Source organism: Anoplopoma fimbria, chromosome 16 (genome assembly GCF_027596085.1).
Source record: "Anoplopoma fimbria isolate UVic2021 breed Golden Eagle Sablefish chromosome 16, Afim_UVic_2022, whole genome shotgun sequence".
Classification (NCBI taxonomy): Eukaryota; Metazoa; Chordata; class Actinopteri; order Perciformes; family Anoplopomatidae; genus Anoplopoma; species Anoplopoma fimbria.
The window spans coordinates 9,366,296-9,387,089 of NC_072464.1; the positions used below are offsets into that span (position 1 = coordinate 9,366,296).

At 41.7% G+C, this 20,794-nt stretch overlaps 1 protein-coding gene across 3 annotated transcripts; it reads left to right on the forward strand.

Moving 5' to 3' along the window:
• Nucleotides 1–812: 812 nt before the first annotated feature.
• aff3 (AF4/FMR2 family, member 3) lies at nt 813–19,322 on the forward strand. 3 transcript variants are annotated; one of them, XM_054615943.1, is made up of 19 exons: nt 813–1,050; nt 2,901–2,945; nt 6,580–6,639; nt 7,203–7,236; nt 7,346–7,403; nt 9,078–9,129; nt 9,828–9,862; nt 10,145–10,334; nt 12,180–14,177; nt 14,287–14,411; nt 14,507–14,663; nt 14,781–14,884; nt 14,989–15,052; nt 16,189–16,325; nt 16,455–16,526; nt 16,646–16,739; nt 16,865–16,914; nt 17,030–17,235; nt 17,345–19,322. In XM_054615943.1, the coding sequence occupies exons 1-19, from the start codon at nt 979–981 to the stop codon at nt 17,464–17,466; spliced, it is 3,675 nt and encodes a 1,224-aa protein (XP_054471918.1). In that variant the 5' UTR covers nt 813–978; the 3' UTR covers nt 17,467–19,322. The 3 variants fall into 3 exon arrangements, with proteins under 3 accessions (XP_054471918.1, XP_054471920.1, XP_054471919.1); XM_054615944.1 differs by lacking the exon at nt 813–1,050 and adding an exon at nt 2,607–2,686; XM_054615945.1 differs by lacking the exon at nt 17,345–19,322 and having other exon boundaries at nt 16,865–16,918; nt 17,030–17,082.
• The last annotated feature ends 1,472 nt before the right edge of the window (nt 19,323–20,794 follow it).

Below are 20,794 nucleotides of genomic sequence, written 5' to 3' on the forward strand. Positions count from 1 at the left end.
TATGCTCTTAGTCACTGAACTGTTTCACAGTTTGAGTATTTATGGCATTACGTATAGAATCAAGAGGAGAGGGACACAATGCAAACAGTAAAAACTACAAACAAAATAGTCATCCAAGAAGATGCTTCTAGCACAGGCGTGACCTCAGTAAGTAATATCAATTAATTCATGGCCTTGAAAACAACAGTTGAATTAACAAAAATCAACCCAATGTCTACTTAATCTGTTTGGAAAAACAAATCTAAATGTGAACTTTTCGGGAACCATTGACTTACATGACAAGATTCAATAAATATGCTCTATCCGGTTTGGTTAGTGTGACATAATAACTTCATTTAGTTGTGAAAACACCAAAGGACAGACACAGTTAGTGGCTATGCTAGCTGGTTATGAGTGGAGCAATTAAACTAGCAGCTAAAAGAGCAATATTTTTCTTAGGAGTTGAAGAAGAAGACCAAACCATAGGTGAAAAGAAAATACTGAAACTCTTAATGTATGTTAATGTTGCCTTTTCCACTTTGACATATGTCGTGTTTACAGTTTGTTGCTATACTCCCCAAGTGGCCAAAAAAAAAATAAAAAAATGATGAAATGCATATTTAAGTGGCATAATTCATAGCACCACCCCTGTATATCTTACTAACGTTACATTATCGAGTGCCCCGTGAACGTCACCGGGTGTATTTGGCAGCTCTGACATCCTAAATACGCCTTCAAAAAAAACGGTGAGCATCCACCGGGCCCCGCTCTGAGCTCCGAGTCGTGATGTCCCCGCTTGAGCTGCCTGTGTGTCATCCGTGACGTTACCGGCCCGCCTACATCGCCCTCTGTCTCCCCCAGTGACACAGGCACACGCTCTCCGGCAGCGAGGGAGAGCCGGTCGGCCAAGCGTTACGGAGTTACACCGCATCCGCAGCTGTTCAACGCGAGTCCTCACTGGCATGGACACCGGAGGAGAGCGCTGAACATCCAGGAACCATGCCTACTGTCCTTGCGGGCAAAGGGAAACTTTCCATTATCAGTTTCCTACTCAGATGCGCATATTCTCAGGTGAGAGTGTGGATTATAGCATACTTATTGAACTGCTTGAGGGGGGGGGGTCCTTGAATATTGTTTTAGCACAGGATTAGTGCATGATTATTGGGCATTGTGTATCTGCAGGTTATTCGTAATTAATACCGACTACTGTTATAAAATAAGAGGATTAATTCCTGCAGAGTGATGCATTTTGTGCCCTATCTTCATAAAGAGTCAGTTTACAGACTCAAAAGTGTTTCAGATTTCACTTAAAGGCACTCAACACAGATGGTAGTCATGAATAGAAGCTGAAAATAACTTAAGTAATTGCTGCTACTTTGAGAATGTTACAGGTGGTGCACTCTAGTTGGCTTGCATGATGCTTGTTATGATGGCTTGTGGTTTGTTTGGCCCTGGGGGAGTTCACACATCAGGGTATTGCACCAGAGCTGTAGCCTGCGGTGCTAGTGGGTATATGGACATGTGAAACAGATAGTACATGATAATATCCATACTAATGGAGGTGTTAGTGTAAACTGAGGAAACAGGCCTGGCTTTGGCTTGTGCAACGTCACAGGGAGCTTAAATGCTGGCTGTCTGTGTTAATGTTTTTTTATTTAGTGCCCAGGGCCCCATAACTGCTGTGTGGCTGTAATAATCAGACAGTTTTCACACACTGTTTTCCTTCCGCGGGCATAGAGTCCAGCCACTCACACATTGACCTTAGTGAGTCATGCATGCTAGAAGAGACAGTTTCATGCACTCCCACATGCATGCTACTCTACACACACATTTTCTGCTGTGCATACTTATGCTGCACAGATGGCACAGAAGACAGAGTGGGGCATTAGAGAAAGAAGCAAATCATCAAAATGAAATGGGATATAATGTGTAGATGAATTGTTAAAGATAATAAATCTCCATAACCAAGACGAAAGACAGTGTAAGTGTTCAGCAGATAAAGTCCACATAGAAATACTGAAATTCAGAACGATGAAAAATTTTGATTATTTTATGAATGGAACTAGAGGAAACAATATTTTTCATGCAAAACTCACAGTCAGAATGAAACACAGAGACTAAATAGTAATCACCTAAACCATTGCACACAGTAATGTATCTTAAAGCTTGAGCAACATGGTTCTCGTATTTCGTGCCAACAAGATAAATCTGAATTCAGATCTGAATTGTGCAGAGGGGAGAAACGTGGGGGAGGGAGAGCGGGGTTGCCTAACGTGGATGGAAACAGAAAGTTGCTTGCAACAGAATCAGCATCCGTCTGATCATCTGCAGCTGTGATTTCTAAGATATGAGTCATCAACAACCTCGTCTCAACTCTCACAATTACTGTGTGTGTGTGTGTGTGTGTGTGTGTGTGTGTGTGTGTGTGTGTGTGTGTGTGTGTGTGTGTGTGTGTGTGTGTGTGCGCGCGTGTGTGTGTGAGAGGTTTACAGTAATGAGTAACACCAAGTTGTGAATGTTGCAGTAAAAAGGCGGGAAGTAGAATGCGGAAGGTGTTTTTGTGTGTTTGTGTGCGTGTGTGTGTGTTATCTTTGTGAGAGAGACTGACAAGTTCACATCTTGAGCAACGACATGTGAAAGACATGAATGAGTCTATGAGCTTTGTGTCTATGTACATTTGTACAGCTATATTTGTTGTTGAACTTGCGTAAGTATAGATTTTAGATGAGACACTTACTTTACTGTAATTGAGATGCTACAATATTGTTTGTGTGCTTTCACTATGTGCTTGTCTAGTTGATTCTGGACTTGTGTGTCTGTCGTTCTGAAGTGTCACAAAACTCCCTCTGATCACCTGTCAGTCTGAACTTCCTGTGACTTTCTCTTCATTGACCATCACCTCCTTTCTTCTGTCTGTACAGGTAACAAGAAGCCAACACAACAGCTGTGCCAAAGATATTCTGGAGGTAAATCATTAGTTTTTCTTCATTGCTTGACTTTAATGTTTCCTTCATTATTAAAATTTATAGAGGTAACAGTATTCGATGTGCAATAATTCAGATTTATCCCTCATTAAATGTGTCATATTGTGGGTGATATTTTCTGGAATTTGCATGTGATTATATCTTATTTCAAGTTTGGTCCATTTCAAACTGGTAATAGATAAAATGTCAGAAAATATAAAAAAAAAAATGTCCTGGTCATCAGTTTTAAATAAATTATAACAAACAAAGCTGCAAATCGTAAACATGAGATGCTGGAATCTGTTTATGTATCTTTTTTACAATTGTACAAAAAACGAGAAATGCAGCAAATCCTTACGTTGGAGAGCAGGAACCCAAAAATGTTTGGAGTTTTGCTTGAAAAAAATGACTTAGACTGTTAATTGATTATCTAATAATACATTTTCTGTTGTTTGATGTATCAATTATTCAAGGTTTTCGAGGTATCAGGGTGGTCCTGAGGTTTCTACCAATTTTTCCTGTTATGTTGGAGGTTTTACAATACGTAGGATGTGTCATATGCTATGTGTCCTGTCACCAGTGTGGGACAGATAGTGGGAGCGGAGGAGGAGATTAGAGATACAGAACATAGGGTGGAGGAGGAAGATAGCAACACTTAATGCTCCACCTGGGAGACCTTGTTGTTGTTGAAGGAGGAAAGGGGTGAGGGCTGGGGCTGTGTCCTTGGTGACTGAGGGAAGAGAGATATCCAGGTGAAAGGATGAGCGGAGAGAGGAAACACTTTTCCTCCAGGGCTTACTGTGGAGGATGACAGGAGTGAAGAGGAGGAAGAAAAGCAGTCACCTGCCAGGTTCATAAAAGATGTGTCATCTAATAAGCATCTTTGGTTTTGATAGAGTGAAACTGGGAAAAATCCTTCGAGTAGACTCGAGTTAAAGACATTTTTTGCTGTTTTTGTGAAGTATGCTTATTTGCTTTCAGTTAGTTGAAAAGAACGATACCTCTCATGTCTGTAAGCTTACTATGGAGCGACAGCCAGCAGCTCGTTAGCTTAGCCTAGCATTTAAAAAACAGGGGGAACAGCTAGCATAGCTATCTATGAAAGTAACACAATCTGCCAACTAGGCTAAACTACCTCTAAGCTCACTAATTAACATGTTATATTTAGTGTTTTAAATGTGAACTGTAAAAATGGCCCTAGGGGTCATGGGCCAGACTTTTTCTTGGATTTTGCTTAGCTAAGCTGTGCTAACCGACTCTAGTTCACACTCTGGCTGACTCTAGCTTCATAATTAGCATACAGACATGAGAGTGGTATTGATCTAAGTGTATTTTCCCAAAATGTTGAACTAGTCCTTTAGACGTCCACAGCTCACAGCTAAAATCGGACCACAGGCACACAGACATTAAGCACACCGATCCCCAGACATCCGAGCTGATAAAACGTGACCTTTTCAAAATCTTGCTCACTGTTTCTGCCACTGCCGTCCCTTAACCAGTGATTGTCACACACATTTACATTACACACTGAACCCCCATGCTCCCACATCATGACACAGCTAAGGACCAAGGTCATGCTAGCATTTTACAAAAATCAGGCCATTTTGTCAGCATCCATGAGGTCTGGTTTGTCTGAGTGTGACTGCAGGCAATCTAATCAACAGAGATTATAATCAGAGCAAGAGCAAAGACAGTGCACTGTGGATGCAGAGCTCTCTCCGTGTGGCTGGTTTCCTCTTGAGTACCTTTCAGAGAGAGCACATAAGAAACAGGTTCAATTTCCATAATAGGCCAGGTGTATTATCATATGTAATCATCACTTACATATCTTCCCTCAGGGTAAGCAGTGATACATGCTTGTCACTGAACTGTGAGCATGCGCTACATGTATTTGAAATATAAAATACTGAGTAATTTGTTATGTATCATGTTTTAGTAAATACTGTTTTGTTCACTCAAAAGGGCTCCGAACATTCACTCCTCAGCCAAGCCTGCATCATCCTTTTCCTTTTTTACTTATTATTTGTATATCGAAATAATATACAATCAAAAAACACATAGTAACAGACACTGATACTGGAATGTTGTGGATCTGTTAAAGGGTGGGGTGTGAAGAAAAGAGAGCTTTAGACTAATGATTAGAAGGTTATGGGCATAAGAATGTATCATGTTGTTGTTGTACCAGCTATATGTGAGATACCATCCACACTTGCAGGGGGGGCGTTCATATGTAAACTAAATTTACCTGTAATTGTACAATGTGTTCAAGAGTTGAATACGGTTACAGCTAACAATAATGTTCATAAGAAATTAATGCAAGTTTTTTTTTTTTGATGAGTTATTAATCTTTTAGTCAGTAAAATGTAAAACAAATATCAAATAAAAAATATATAAATATATATATGTATATAATAAAGAAAGCAAATATCACAAATTAACTAAGCAAGAACTGATGTCTTAAAATTTAATATTTTCCCCAAATGTATTAAATTAACTTTGATGAGTAATTAAGAAAAGTAATACAATCTTCATATTCAAGAACTTGTAACCAGCAAACCCATATTCTTCTTTTTTAAGTGAGGAAAATGAATAATCACTTACCAAATTTGTCTTTGAATAATCTTCTGTTAATGACCAGATGGTAATTTCAGTAGTACCCTGTAGTACATAACCCCCTTTTCAGTCCAAATTGTTGGCACTTTTTGGCCATTATAACAGCTGACATGTTTGTCATAGCAGTGAACAATAAAGGACCTGGAGATTGAAAGGTGACTGTGGTGATAATGTATCAGTGTCTCCTGCAGCTGCCCAGGGGTTGATGGATTCAGATTTTTCTCCCTCTATTGCGCGTACTTCATTTGGCTATTGTACCTTACAACTGTACAGTGATTTAAACTGTTGCACTGGGAACTGAGGCACCTGCTGTCTTATACGTTCATTTTTGTCAGAGCTACTTTTCAAGTGTTTTGATGAGCTGTCTTATCTTCTGGCTCACTGATTGCGCACTTTTGAGATTGCTGCCTTTTAAAGGCTAAGAACCTCAACAGACTAGTGAGCTCAGGCCGGTGCTCTTGGCATCCTAAATCATGTCTCTTAAAAAATGTTTAGAATACGTTTTTAGCCCATACTGTGTAATTGGTGTAATTGGTTTACAAGCAAATGGGGCCTTTAATATGCTCACTTAGTAAACACAGAAACATCCACTTTCTAAAAGAGAAAAGAACTGTGAAGCATGAAAAAATGGTATAAAAAAATATAGCTGATACTTGAAATATAGATACAGCTGGAGATCAATCAAAAATCAAGTAAATGATTGCACAGAAATCTTGGCACAGCTGCAAAGTGCACACTCCCACACCAACACACATCTGTTGGTCTACAAGCAACATTACACACTGAGACTAACTCTTATTTATATCTAGTCACACTCCCCCTGGTTGGGAGGAACCATGCTGATAACAAGAGAGTCAGCTGTATAATTAGGCTCTCTGCACTGCATGTGTGTAAATCTAAAAGGGAGAGATAAGTTGCTCCTAAATTAGAGAAAATTAATAAAGTTTGAATGATAGATTTTTAGGATGTCTGTAGTTTCTGCACGTGAAGGACATCAATCACAGTCCCCCCCTCTGTTGTACAGGACATGACCCAGCAAGCCTTAGGGGGTGACCAGGCCCAACGAATACTCTACAACTCTAAGGTATGTGTGTGCATTGTATATGTGTTTGTTGTTTATCTTTGATTTGAATTAAATATTTTGCATTATAAAGTCTGTTTCCAGGTCTTGGAGAGTACTACTGGATGTGAAAATTGTATGATAAATTGCCTCAAATTATGTCACTTGAGGCAATTTATCAGACTTGGTTTGGTCTGAGGCCTTCATGTATGAAAAAAAACAAAAAACTGGAGGTGTGAAGTTAGAACGAAGTGAACTTACCAGACCTCTTGAGACCGCTCCTGCGCGAGGCTAACAGCTCAAGGCTACATTAGACGCTACCAGTATAACACACCTGCATCTCGTAAGCAAACTGACCATCAAGTAACAATGTGGGTAATGTAGGCGCCAGGTTTAGAAGTAGAAGAATGTGTGGAGTAGAAAGGACGGTATCTCTGGTTCTGCTGCATTAATATATATATTTTTTTTTAAACTGGTCATCGTGAGTCCAATAATATTATAAAGTAGTGCAAAGCCTGATCTGAGTACTCTTTTAGACATGTAAATAGAGATTTTTCTCACCATCTTTTGTTTTCCTTCTTTCCAAGGAAGCAAAACTACCGACTGCACAACAAAGGCAAAGTATGTGTTCACTGACTGTTTGCTTGTTTGATATGTGCAATACTTTACAAATATTTAATATATGGTTTGTTGCCTGGTTTTAAATATTTACCCTCTCGTCCTCTGTTAGGTCGGGGGGATGTTCAGCAACGAATGACCCGTCACCCTCGCGTGGCACCTCACAAATCGTAAGTTGGTAATGAGGAAACATGATCCACTGAAGGTCGCCAAACATAGACAACATAATATATCACACACATAATTTATGTCTTCTTCTCAACAGCTGCTGTAAAATAAGGTAGAAATCATGAACATCATGGTCTGTACAGCTACAGAGAAAAGCATTAATTAGAGTGAAGGCCAATAGACATTTAGGGTTAGTCAAAACAGCGTTTCAGGCTGTATAACAAAGGTCAGGTCAAAGGTCAGTTAACATTCCTGAAAGCTGTCAGTTGAGACCGATGTGCTCCTGGTTGTTTCCTCTTTACATCCTCTTTTTACTGTGAAACACATGTTCAGTGTTGTAAGCCAACTGAAACTTCTCCGGTGTGCTAAGCGTGTAGGAAACAACACTGGCTGGCCTATCAGGAGCTAGTGTTTGGTTGGTCCGTTTAGGGCTACTGTACAAACATGAAACAAATGAAACATGAAAACACAACAAATCTTATTTTAAGGTAATTATACACGAAAGAAAACATACTTTTTTATTAATATTATATTCCATATTTGCCAACAGATCTGTCTAAATGAGCAAAACGTTTACTTAAACAAAGGGCAAACTTGAAACCTGGCAATTTCAATAAAACTAGATTTCACTCAAGAAAAAGAACACCTGACAAAACAAAGCTGCAGGGTCACAGCAGCTGCCAACTCCTCTCTCCCCCTGCTACAATGAATGGCATTTCACTTTCTCAGCATCCTTTAGCTGGAACCTTTTACCTGCCCAGGTAAGCACAGGGTGAGCCAAACAGAGCAGGCATCCAGATCATGAAAAAAATTACCATTAATACAAGGTTTCTTATTTCTTATTATTATCACAATTCATCTATGGGCACTCATTACGTACCAATGAGAACTCCAAATATACTGCAGAACTAGCTTACCTATCTCAGTGCCCAGCCTCTCCCTGCTCAGAGGACACAAAACAGGCAAACCGTCTTTGCATTTTTTGATTCCTCAAAAAAACGCAAAAGAAGAAACACTCTCTTTCACTGAGCTGCCGAACAGCTGATCCACCACATCCGAGACTGAACAACAACCTATGAACCCATAAAATGAACAAACTTTTTGACTGAAATGAATAATCAAGCAGTCACAAAAATACTGCTCATGTTTGGGAAGGGGAAAGTGAGAAAGGCAACCTTTTCACAATGACAAACACATTTGTTGTTTTAGTATGTTGGATGTTGATGAACATGAACATCTTCAGGAAGACTTAAGAGTGTTGAAAAGTATGGATGCACCAATCTGATATGATGGATTTGTATATTTGTATAGCGACAGAACTGTACTTTAATTAACTTTGTCTGGTATCGGCCATGATGTGACCAATCCACATTAAAAACAGTTTCTTCGTTAATATCATGAAACTATTCACTACATTCACAGGTGTTGTGTTATTGTACATACAAATGATCTCAATGTGTTCCACACAGTGATTTAAGAAGATTTTTAATTTGTTAAACAGAGATAGCACTGGTATTAGATTGATAATCGGTATTGGCAGGTTCCCTGAGTTGACGTAGGCTCAGAATCAGTAGGGAGGGAGAAAGTGTTGGATCAGTGCATCTCAATTAAAAACCCTAGCGATTAAATGTACAACATTGCATCATTTTTCTGAGTGTGTTTTTCTTTGTTTCCAGCATGCTTGCTGATGACCTGAAGCTGAGCAGTGATGATGAAGACACTCAAAGGGTAGGTGGCTCTCAAAGTGCTTTGAATATACTATTGCTATATTAACATTTCTTTATTGTAAATGGTTAATAATAATAACATTAGTATTCTTTTTTAGTAAGTAAAAAAAGTTGATTTTATAAATGTGGATCATGCACAAATAAAAGAGTTGGCTGTTCATGTATGAACCATTTCAGTTAGCTAGTCGGAGAAAAGCCTGAAAGATGAGAAATAAATCTGAATAAACTACAGGCACAGTTTATAATGATTATATATGAATATATATATATATATATATATATGCATATATATGTTTTTGAAAGTATATAGAAGTACTTATTAAGTAACTGATGGAATGTTGTTTTTGTATATGCATTACTGGAAGATGCATGTTTTGTTTGATAGCAGTGTCTTCTAATCCCATGTGGGATGGGCCAAATGTTTGGCATGACAGAGAAACAATGACTACAATTAATTAAGTAACGAAGTAGTTTGACCTAAGCTGTTTTTCAGGTAGTTTATAATAGTGTGCACACACACCCACACGCAGTTTAGCCCAACTGCCACTCACTTATGAACTGTTTCTGTACTTGCTACTAAGGATGATAAGACTTGAAGACAGCAGAGGAAACACATTAAGTGTAGCAAGCGGTTTCCTACGTTGCTGATTGTATGATAAGTTTCTGTTTTTTGTTTTTTTGGTGTGTGTGTTCCTGAAGGCAACTCATGAGTCAGCTTCCTGGGATGGACACAGGTACTTGATTATTAAATATCATCTGTGCATATTGTGGATATGACCTTTGGGTGTTTGTCTGTTAACTTGAGTTAAATTGTGTTATTAACAACAATATCTGTCTGCCACTGTGTGTGTGTGTGTGTGTGTGTGTGTGTGTGTGTGTGTGTGTGTGTGTGTGTGTGTGTGTGTGTGTGTGTGTGTGTGTGTGTGTGTGTGTGTGTGTGTGTGTGTGTGCGTTTGTGTGCTCCACTGTGTACGTACGCTGACCCCTCTCTGATGTTTGTGTGTGTTGACTGACAGCCTGTCAGCACAGCGAGCGCACACACATAGCAGGCGAGTGAGACATTCCAGCTCTGACTCTTCGGGCTCAGACTCCACCGCTGAGTCGCGCAGCAGCAGCCTTTACTCCCGGAGCCCCAGCCGGAGCCCAGACGTTCACCCAGATCCTGTGTCGCCCGCCAATACACGGCCACCATGCAACAGCAAGGAGGTACCAATGCTGAGCTACAGCCCAACTCTTCCTCTGATCTCAATCTTCTCTCCTTTATGTCTCTTCCTCTGGTTGTGAGCCCTCAGGGGGAATTCTCTTCAGGGGAGTGGTGGCCTCGAGGCAGTTGATGGCAGGTAGGGAGAGGGACAGAGGAATGACGAATGAATGTGAGTTGGAGAGGAGGAGGAGGAGGAGGAGGAGGAGGAGGAGGGTGAGGAGGAGGGTGAGGGTGAGGGGCAGAGCTAGCTTTGGGAATTAGTGCCTGGGTGTCATGTCAACAGGCCCAGTCTTAAAAAGGAAAGCCCTCGGGAGTTGGAAGTCATCAAGACTCGATCTCATGTTGACATCTGCAACTAGAGTTACCTTTGCTTTCAAAACAACAGTGCACACAAAGGATGTGAATTACTTGCATGTCATTTTCTTAGATAAGTATTGAAGGGGTGACTTAGTGCTGGTAGGTATGATGCACTTTTGGATGTGTGGGGCATTGTGGGGGTCAAGACGTGCGCTACGTGGGGAATTGAAGGGGAAACCTGCTCCTCTTTTATGAATGGAAGGTCCTGTACAACATAGTGGACTGTTTTACCAAACATGCGCTACATTGGGCCCCTATAGAGAGAGAGGGAGGGAGTGGAGTGTATTGGGCTGGGGGGTGGGGGGCAGGAGGGTGGGGGTGGGGGGTGCGCACCATGTGTTTTCATTTACGTGGACTGTTTAAATGTCTCCCAAGGAAGAGATGGGGGTTGGAGTTATGGAAGCAGCGAATGCGGAGTTCCAGGTAGTGAGAGAAAGAGGGAGGGCCAAGAAAAGAAGGAGGGAGAGCAGTCGAGACGATACAAGAGATGCAGTGTCTTCTCTGGAAAGAGGGCGAGGGATGTGGGGAGGGGGGTCACTGTTTGACTTGAGGAGTAGAGGTTTAATTTAGTTCCTGGTCAGCGACGAGAGAGGAACGGGAACGCGAGAGAGAAAGAAGTTTGCTCTCCAGCTGTGGGTATCCTCTTTGTTTTTTTCCCCCTTTTTTTTATGTTTTTTTAAGTAGAAACTTCTGCGTTTTCTTGTGTTAGTCTCATTTTTGGTTGCCAAGCCAGTTGTTAAGCAAACATTAGGTGATTCATTTGGCATAATTGGATGGGGGTTGAGCTACTGTAAGCACATATGTGGACTGTGAGACCATGTAGAAAGTATGCTGTTGAAAGGAGTGTACAATGTCAGTTGGAATTTTTAGTGAACCAACACTTTTTAAGCATGAGTCATAATCCAGATTTGTGTTTTTGGGAGTTTGAATTGTTTTAACAGCAGCTGGGTCAGTGATTTGTTCTGTGCATTTTAAACGGTTCTTATGCCAATATGATGTTTGTCATTCCTCACGTGGTTAAATGTCCTTCCTTCCTTTCCTTGCACCTTGTTATCTCTGAGCTACTATATGTATACATGTGTACAGTGATGGAATGCAACAGAGTGCATTTAGTCACGTCCTGTACATAAGTACAGTTTTGACATGTACTTTACTGAAATATTTCCTTTTTTTCAATACGTTTATATTTATATTTAGGGGCTTAAGTTACTCTTCTTATTAAAATGTTTCAACTTCAAATGATCACATTTTAAATTATGATACATGTTTCATGTATGTTTCCTGCATAAATGTATTTGTGCAACCAAATTAGTCATGATTGTATTTATAAAATCTGGGCTTTTGAACTTTTTTGAACTGAGATTCAACTCTGCACCTGTCAACAAGAAATTGAAGGTGGGCATTAAGCCTCACTATTAGCAAAGATCCATTTTAAATTAATCTATTTTATGACTAATATTTGTGTCTTTCTTCTTCTGTGCCTTCTTAAGACTGATCACCCCTCTGCCGCCCAGTGGCAGTTGGATAAATGGCTGAAGAAATCCCGCAGAAAATCTTCAGGCACTGACCAAGTTCCCTCCCAGAGCATTCCAGGACGTCCTCCCTCTCCCCACACCCAAAGAGCCCCATCTCCAGCCAGGTCCTGGGACAGCAATCAGGAATACAGCCCTAGCCAAAGCCCTATTCCCAGCCCACAGTTCAACTTCAGCCACAGCCCCAGCCACCTACCTAGCCCTGGTTATAGCTACTGCCCTAGCCCCAGCCCATTCCCCAGCACATGCCCAAGTCCCATCCCTAGCCCAGGACACAGCCCTATTCCCAGTCCGGTTCCAAGTGTTTGCCCCAGTCCGTGTGGGAGCCCGAGAGCCAGCCGTAGCCCTAGCCCTATACCTAGAGACCCTCCAAGAAGCCCCAGTCCAGGCCCACCTACTCCCACCAGGGTTCGGCACTGCCCTGAGGTTCAGAGAACACAACCTAGCCTAACGACCAATCCCCACAAGACAAAAAATAGGTCATGGATTACCCCATTGCCTAACACCGACACCAAGAGCAAGCCCACAAACAGCACTCATCTTCAGCCAACTCACCAGCACAGGCCCAAGACTCGACCCACACAGGACCAAGACCAAAGCAAATCCAAGGCTTCTGCTGTTTTAAAGTCTAACCAGGGTCACTGCCATAAATCTAGACCCAAGCCTAACTTTCATCCTAGTTCTAAACAGCTCTCTGAGGCTCCCAAACACACATCACATTTTGAACAAAACCACAGTAGCAGATCCAACCACAACTCCAAACACAAGTCCAGGCCTTCAATTCAATCTAGCTCACAACATAGCCCCAAAACATCGAAGCACTTAGTTCCAAATAGCCGTGAAACCAACTCTGGTCATAGCTTGCTATCCCAATCTACCCCTAAAGCGGCAACTAATCATAATACTGGGTTGAGCTCTAGATCAAACCCCAGCCTTAAACCTAGGGCCAAGTCTTCGGAGGCTACAGCCCCAACTCCTGTGCATGTTAATCATACTAAAGCAACACAGAAGAAACCCCAATCCAAGGAGCAGGAGGTAGACCTCAGAGGAGATCATCTGACCCAAGCTGAGGGCAGAGATCACGAGAGAAAAGCAGACAGACATCGGAAAAAACAACAAGGGAAACAGGATAGAAAGGGAGACAGGAGGCTGGCGGAGGAGCAGCTACTGAGACGTCCCTGGATCCACAGTTCAGCGGAAGAAGAGGAGGAGGAGGAGGAGGAGGGGGTAGGAGAGAGGCAGAAAAGGAGAGAGGAGACAGCAAGAGGGGAAAACAGGAGAGGGAGGGACCAGCAACTTAGACGTGAATGGCAAACAGTCCAGGTCAAACCGAGAGTGAGTACCAACACTGAGCGACACCGCCTTGAACACGAGTCACACCATCCGGGGAGGACAAAAAAGGGAGGGAGAAGTGAGGAGGAGAGAGAGTTACAGCAAGACCCATCACCCCCTCCGTCACGTTCCCCAACTCCTCACAGACCATCCTCCTCGCCCTCTGTCTCCTCCTCTCCAAATTCAGATTCAGAATCTGAATATCAGGCTCCGATCACCAAAGTTCCAGCAGACTCCACCTCTTACAAGAGAGTCCCCAAGAGAGGGCAGCAAAGTCCGGGCAGGCCCGACGCCAGCAGGCCGAAGGTTGCGCACCCCAGAGGTCCCACCTCAGGTCATCCAAGTGAGGGGCAGCAGAGCGAGGGGAAGCAAAAACTCTACACCCTGGTCCCATACGGGCGAGGTGAACAAACTACAGCGCCATCCCAGCGAGGGCTTAGAAATCTGGTGGTGCAGATAGACCTCTGTCTCCTCAAAAGGGTCCCGGACAGCACTACTAGTTCCACTGTTAAAAAACACTCTTCCTCTTCCTCCCCTTCATCTACCAAGGACAAGCAAAGAGAGGCTATGAAACACCTGTATGTCCCTGAGACTGTGACGAAAGACAGCAAACGGAAACGCAAGGTAGACAACACATGTATTTTACCCAGATATATATCCGTGCACGCTCTCATGCATGCTTATGTAAGCATTGATTCGGGCTTGTTCTTCATGTTTGCTTGTGTCTGACCAGTTGGAGAATGGTGTGTCACACAGAGAAAGCAAGAGGAGTATTCCTCATGCGAATGACCTCTCTGGCAACACAGAGTCAACTTTGTCAGCTGAGCGCAACTTTGTGACAGAGACTATGCACAACGGGTAAAATAACACCAAACAAACCACTTTGTCCCACGAACACATGTGTAGTCATACTGTTTGCACAACAGTACATATGTGGATGTGTGTCCTTGCAGGTACTTGGAGGAGTACTTGGACAGCAAGAGACCGATGTCTCCCCTGTCTCCACTGTCCGACACCCCTCAGTCCACCAAGCCTCTCCTCAAAACAAAGACTTCAGAGCAGCATCATGTCCACAAGAACAGAGACAAGAATAGAGATTCTGCTGTAAAGGTGCAACAAAGAAGTACTTGTTAAGATCATCCCAACTCCATTTACATGATCACAACTCCATTCCTCGCAGCCTTTTGGTTTATTTCACCTCCTTTTCTTCACCTTTCCACTACACAGCCCAAGATGGAGGTGGAATGTGTAAAAGTGTCAAGACAGCCCCAACCGACATCCGAGTCCTGGGGCCCCGCAGGACACAGGGGGGCCGTGCCAAACAATGAAACGTGAGCCACAAAATCTAATGTCAGATACAGACTCACCGGACACCTGTGACAAAAAAAACATTGTGACTATTGTGTTTATCTTTCTGTATTTCTGTCCATCTTAGTCCGCACCATGCTGAGTACTACTTACATGAAGCCAAAAGGATGAAGCACCGTGCAGACGCAATGGTGAGTCGTTGATCTTAGACTGAATATAAATTGCCAATAGTGAAGCATAACTGGGATGTTGCATTAGTGTTCCTAATAAATGAAATGAAATGGAAGTTGAAGAAATACTCAGATATTTTGGGAAATACAACCATTTGTTTTCTGACTTTTTGGCAGCATTTGAACGTCAATGTGTTCAGTAAGCAAGCACACAAAAAACGTTATGTACGCAGCACATTTGTTTCAGGGAAGATACAAAGTGCCTCACAGAGAAACATAAAGATACCGTATGTATAAACTATATACAGTGTAAGTAAATGCTATGCCTCAGTCAATCAGGATGCCAGTGTCAAATGACTCATACATTTTGATTGATTCATATTTGATAAGCATGTCCAAGAGGTATTGATCAAGGTAATTTAGGACTTTAAAGTGTAAAAATAAAAGAAGGTAAGAATTTAAGCATAGTTTTTTTGGGTAGACCAGCAAGGAGGGTGCTGTCTAAAGCTAACAAATAAAATATACATTCAAGTTGTTTTGCATCTTCTTGGGACAAGAACTCTGTTATTGTATTGTTTTTTATAGTAAATGGCGGTAATGTTTGTGCAGGGCTGTGTAACATAGAATAAATTATAGCATCTAGAATTCTTGAGTTATGTGGTATTTTTACCCGGGAAGAGACAGGCTGAATAAGAACGTATTCCCTACCCAAGAAAGTCATAGAGAGATTTATCCAGGACGTGTTCAGCTTAGTTTAGCACAAAGACTGGGAGATTAAAAATATAAACATTTGGGGGTGCTCCAAAATTGCGGACTATCTTTGTGGCTAGCAAGCCAGCCACTGGTATATATTTGCCCAGGGAGAAACCACTATTAAATCAAAATTTTCCACTGTGCCATGCACTAGTTGGTCTGGCATGACTGAAGCAGGCCAATGAAGGTGATAGCTGTTATAAGACACTTTTGATGGAGCTGGGTTAGCAGTTCTCCCCACGTACAGTTTTTGTTCTAAACACCTCCTGGACATGTATTTCTCCTACAAAGAGCTAAAGACAAATACTCTGCTAATTCCTGCTTGTTTTAGACACTTAAGGCTATGAAAATATCCCTTTCATATTTTCTCCCATCCTTTCCTATGATGGATGTCTCATATCCAGGTGGATAAGCTGGGAAAGGCGGTGAATTACGTCGACGCCGCCCTCTCCTTCATGGAATGTGGGAAAGCGATGGAGGAAGGGCCACTAGAGGCAAAGTCTCCTTACACCATGTACTCAGAGACAGTGGAGCTAATTAGGTAAATTGCTCAATCAGGGAAAAACAGATACAAAGAAGTCATTTTAATTTGAGAAACAAACATACACTCTCAGATATATATCCAAACACATGAGCGGCAGCTCCATTGGTAACAGTAGTGTGTCTTAAGGTACGCAATGAGGCTGAAGAGCCACTCTGGCCCTGGGGCGAGACAGGAAGACAAACAGCTGGCGGTTCTGTGGTGCGTATGTCATTTCCTCTGTTTAGGCCACATCTATCATCAACAATGAAGGACCTGCATTTCGACAATGATTTGTTGCTCGTCTGAGTCTCTTTGACTTGCGCTTGTGTTGTCCACAGTTTCCGATGCCTTGCCCTCCTCTACTGGCAAATGTTTCGTTTAAAGAAGGACCATGCACTGAAATACTCCAAAGTTCTGCTGGACTACTTTAAGGTATATCTAAAAACAGGTCTGACGCACCATTTGCATAAACACATTTACGCAGAGAGATTTCTGGACAGGTTTTGGTAGAATGTAAACATCTGGGTTTGGATGACTGGTTTATGGTGTCATTACAGGCTTCTCCCAAAGTGCCTTCTACACCTCCCTCTTCGAGTGACTCTGGGAAGTAGGTGGATAATAACTATATTACCTGCTCTTTGTTTGATTATTTTGCTTTCATTCCAGCCACTGAATGCTCATTGATCACTACCATGCTGTTGTGCATGTATTTTCACCACCAGGAGCACAGGAGGACCCCCTTCGTCACTGTCGCCCGATCCCAAACACCTCGGACGGGGTTCACACGGGGGCAGCGCCTTCCCCTCTCTCATAAGCATTCCCCAACGTATCCACCAGATGGCAGCAAATCACCTGAACATTACCAACAGTGTCCTGTACAGCTACGAGTACTGGGAGGTGGCAGACAACCTCGCAAAGGAGAACAAAGGTATAGAAGCAGATTTACATGAAAATAAGCCACATATGTAAAATGGATGTTTTTGAACACTCGTGGTAGTGGGGGTTTTGAGAGCACTGTCTCCGTTTTTTCATTACAGAGTTCTTCAACTACTTGAATACTTTGTCTGGGCCGTTGACTCTTCACAGCAGCATCGCTCATGCCGTCCAATACACCAGACAGGCTCTTCAGTGGATACGCATTAGTGCCAAACTTAACTAACAAGGAGAGGATTTACTGTGACCTGCCTCACTTAGAAGAGACAAAACTCTGGATCTCTATGCAGCTGACAGGACAGCAACAATATCCCATGTTGAAATCCCATGGAGCCTGATGATCCTCACAGGATGTCGGGTTGCTTACTGTGTGCAAAGCCTTCTGAAGGAGCAGCCTTTTAACTTGTCACTGATGATGTACCCGCAGCTTCTTCCACATCATTGGATTAAACGAAGAGCTGTGTGTGCCATGGATTTGAGGTCTGTAATCATTTGCCAAATGTCCCAGGGTGACAGAAACAGGACAATTGCTCAACAAAACTGTATGTGCAATTGCACGTGAAGCCTTTTTCATACTTTGGAATAAGTCATTATCCAGCAGACTGTGTCCCTCAGGCCAAAAAAGGAGAAGATGCAAGAAAAAAGACTAGTCATTCATATCCCACTTTCTACAAAGTAGGAAACTTGTTTGCATCTTTTATAATGAAGGTTTTAATGATTTTTCTTTTAAAATCTCTCATGTTTTTAATTTTTACATGTTTTTACTGTGCAATATTTGATGGATTATTTGTTTTTAGAAAAAAACCCGAGAGAAATAAAATGTTGGTGAGCCTAGCTGCTGGTTTTCAAGGTTCATTTTATGGAAAAATTGATATTTGTCCCTTTTATGAATGTGGGATTACATAATTTAGTGAATATTGAAGTTTGATAAATCATTAACTTCGTGGCATATTTATTGTCTTGGCTCTGATTCAAAAGTTTGCATTTTAAATTCCCAGCTTCTTACAGCATGAGTGGCATAGGTAACAGATTATCACTACAGAGGAGATGATCTTTTACTTTCATTACATTTTGTTATTATTTGAATTGCTCAACAAATAAAAGATGTGGCCGATGATTCCGACGTATGAAAGTATGACATTTTGCAGATACAGTCATACACATACTGATTGATACTTTGACTTCGGCAAAATTTTTGGTTATCATTTATGAACAGGGATGACAAAAATGGGAATTTGTTTTCCTATCTGTCTCGACGGTTATATTACTAATGTTCTCAAAGCGTTATATTCCTAACATTTTTGGACTGTTATATGCCTAACGTTATCGACACGTTATATGCCTAACGTTCTTGCAACGTTATATTCCTAACGTTATTGGAACGTTATATTCCTAACGTTATTGGAACGTTATATTCCTAATGTTATTGGAACGTTATATTCCTAATGTTATCGGAAGGTTATATTCCTAATGTTATCGGAAGGTTATATTCCGAACGTTTTGCAACGTTATATTCCTAACATTATGGGAACATTTTATTCCTAACGTTCTTGCAACACTACATTCCTGACGTTATCGTAACGTTATATTCCTGACGTTATCGTAACGTTATATTCCTGACGTTATCGTAACGTTATATTCCTGACGTTATCGTAACGTTATATTTCTAATGTTCGTGGAGCGTTGCGTTTCAAACGTTCTCGGAATGTTGTTTTCAGGACATTCTTTTTTCATTACAGTCCCTCAGAAGGTAAATCCATAATTTTATTCCTATACCATATTCCTAACGTTTTCAAAACGATATATGTCTTAACGTTTCTGAATATTCCTTCCTAACATCCTACGAACGTTATATCCCTTTTTTTTTTTCCTAACGCTCTCAGAACTTTTTCTTCCTACTTAATGGAACTTTGCATTCCTTATGTTCTCTGATCGTTGTTTACCTTAAGTTCTCCAAACCTTATATCCTAATGTTACCGAACGCTGTTTTCCTAATGTTATCAGAATGTGGTTATACTGTAGCAGCCTGAACCTTGTACTACAAAGCAAAGGTGTGGGGTTACCAAGGTAACCTTGAGGGTTAACCCTGTGTTTGGTGATGAATAAAGTATTTTTTTTTTTATATAAGACTCATAGACTGTATATAGATAAGAATACATCCAAGGGATATATTAACTATACAGAATACACAAATAATTACAGCAAGATCTACTGTGCTCTTGAGAGGCAGTGACACACACACACAAGCACACATTACAGGCATGGGTGACACTGTTTGAGTCAAACTTGTTGGGTCCAGCTAAGCAGAGATCTCCCTGTCTCTCTACAGACTCACACAACCATCAATCCCTCTCTGACTCTCCATCACTGCAACTATACTTCCTGCTGCACCGACACAGAAGTCGCGCATGTAACTTCAGCATCCGATGTCTGGTACCATAGCAACAGAGAACAACCAATAAGGGAGCTCTTCGGGACACAGCGAGCATGGGTCAGAGCATCCTGGTGTTTTTTCACTATGTGAAATGGGATTTATTGCAAAACTAGCCTAATTTTCCATTACTGTATTATGCCCTGCTTTATTCCCACTATCACTTGAAGGGGAACATTATGCACATTTAAGTAGGTCAATTATATTTTGACGTCACTAAATCAATCAGTCTCCTCTGGCTGTTTTTAAGAGTATTTACAACATGCAATTGTTGCCCGACTTGATGAAGAAAAGCTAATTGACCACGTGTATGTTTTTCCACTGATTTAAAACATAATGCATAAGAAGAAGAAGAAGAAAAAACCTCTTTGCTCTTAGGCTACCCCTTATTCCGGCTCAGTGTCCGCCTGACCTGATTTAACTCCATGCATAGAGCTGCTGACTGACTTGGCAGTGCATGGAAGCGGCAGCATAAGGCACGGTGCTTTGTCTCACACTGTACGGTTGTTACAGCCTGTGGAGCGGACCACCATGACCACCACCGTGTCCACCGTAAACGCTGCTCCACTCGCTCGGTCTGCACGTGCCTCTGCGTCACGGCCGTTTGTGCTCGTGTGCCGGGCCGTCTGAGGACAACGGTGCTCAGAGCCAGACGGTACAAACACTGAGGATAAACCCCCAGACTAGGCTACTAATCGACTGTCTGCCGCAGGGAAGCAGGCGGCGCGGGCACTCTGTGAACACAAACCCTCCTCATGTAATAAGCAACACAGACACATTATGAAAAGGTGAACTATCTGTCATAAGCGCTTCTATATCAAACTACTTTAGACCAACTTATTTTTTGATCATGTCGAGACCAAGAGTGTATCAGTGTGAAAATACCAGAGTGGGTGGTTTAAAAACTGTACAAAGCCAAGGGCTGTTTTACAGTCAATTCAGGTGAAATGCTCCATGGTACCCGCATAGTGGCAGCATTGGAAAAAGAAACCCGGAAGTTGAGCGTATTTCGTTTTTGAAAATAAAATACACTTTTTGTGACTGAATAATTTGCCAATAATACTTTAAATATTCACAATGATTTAAAGTCTAATACCAATTTTTCGTTATTGGTTATCTACAT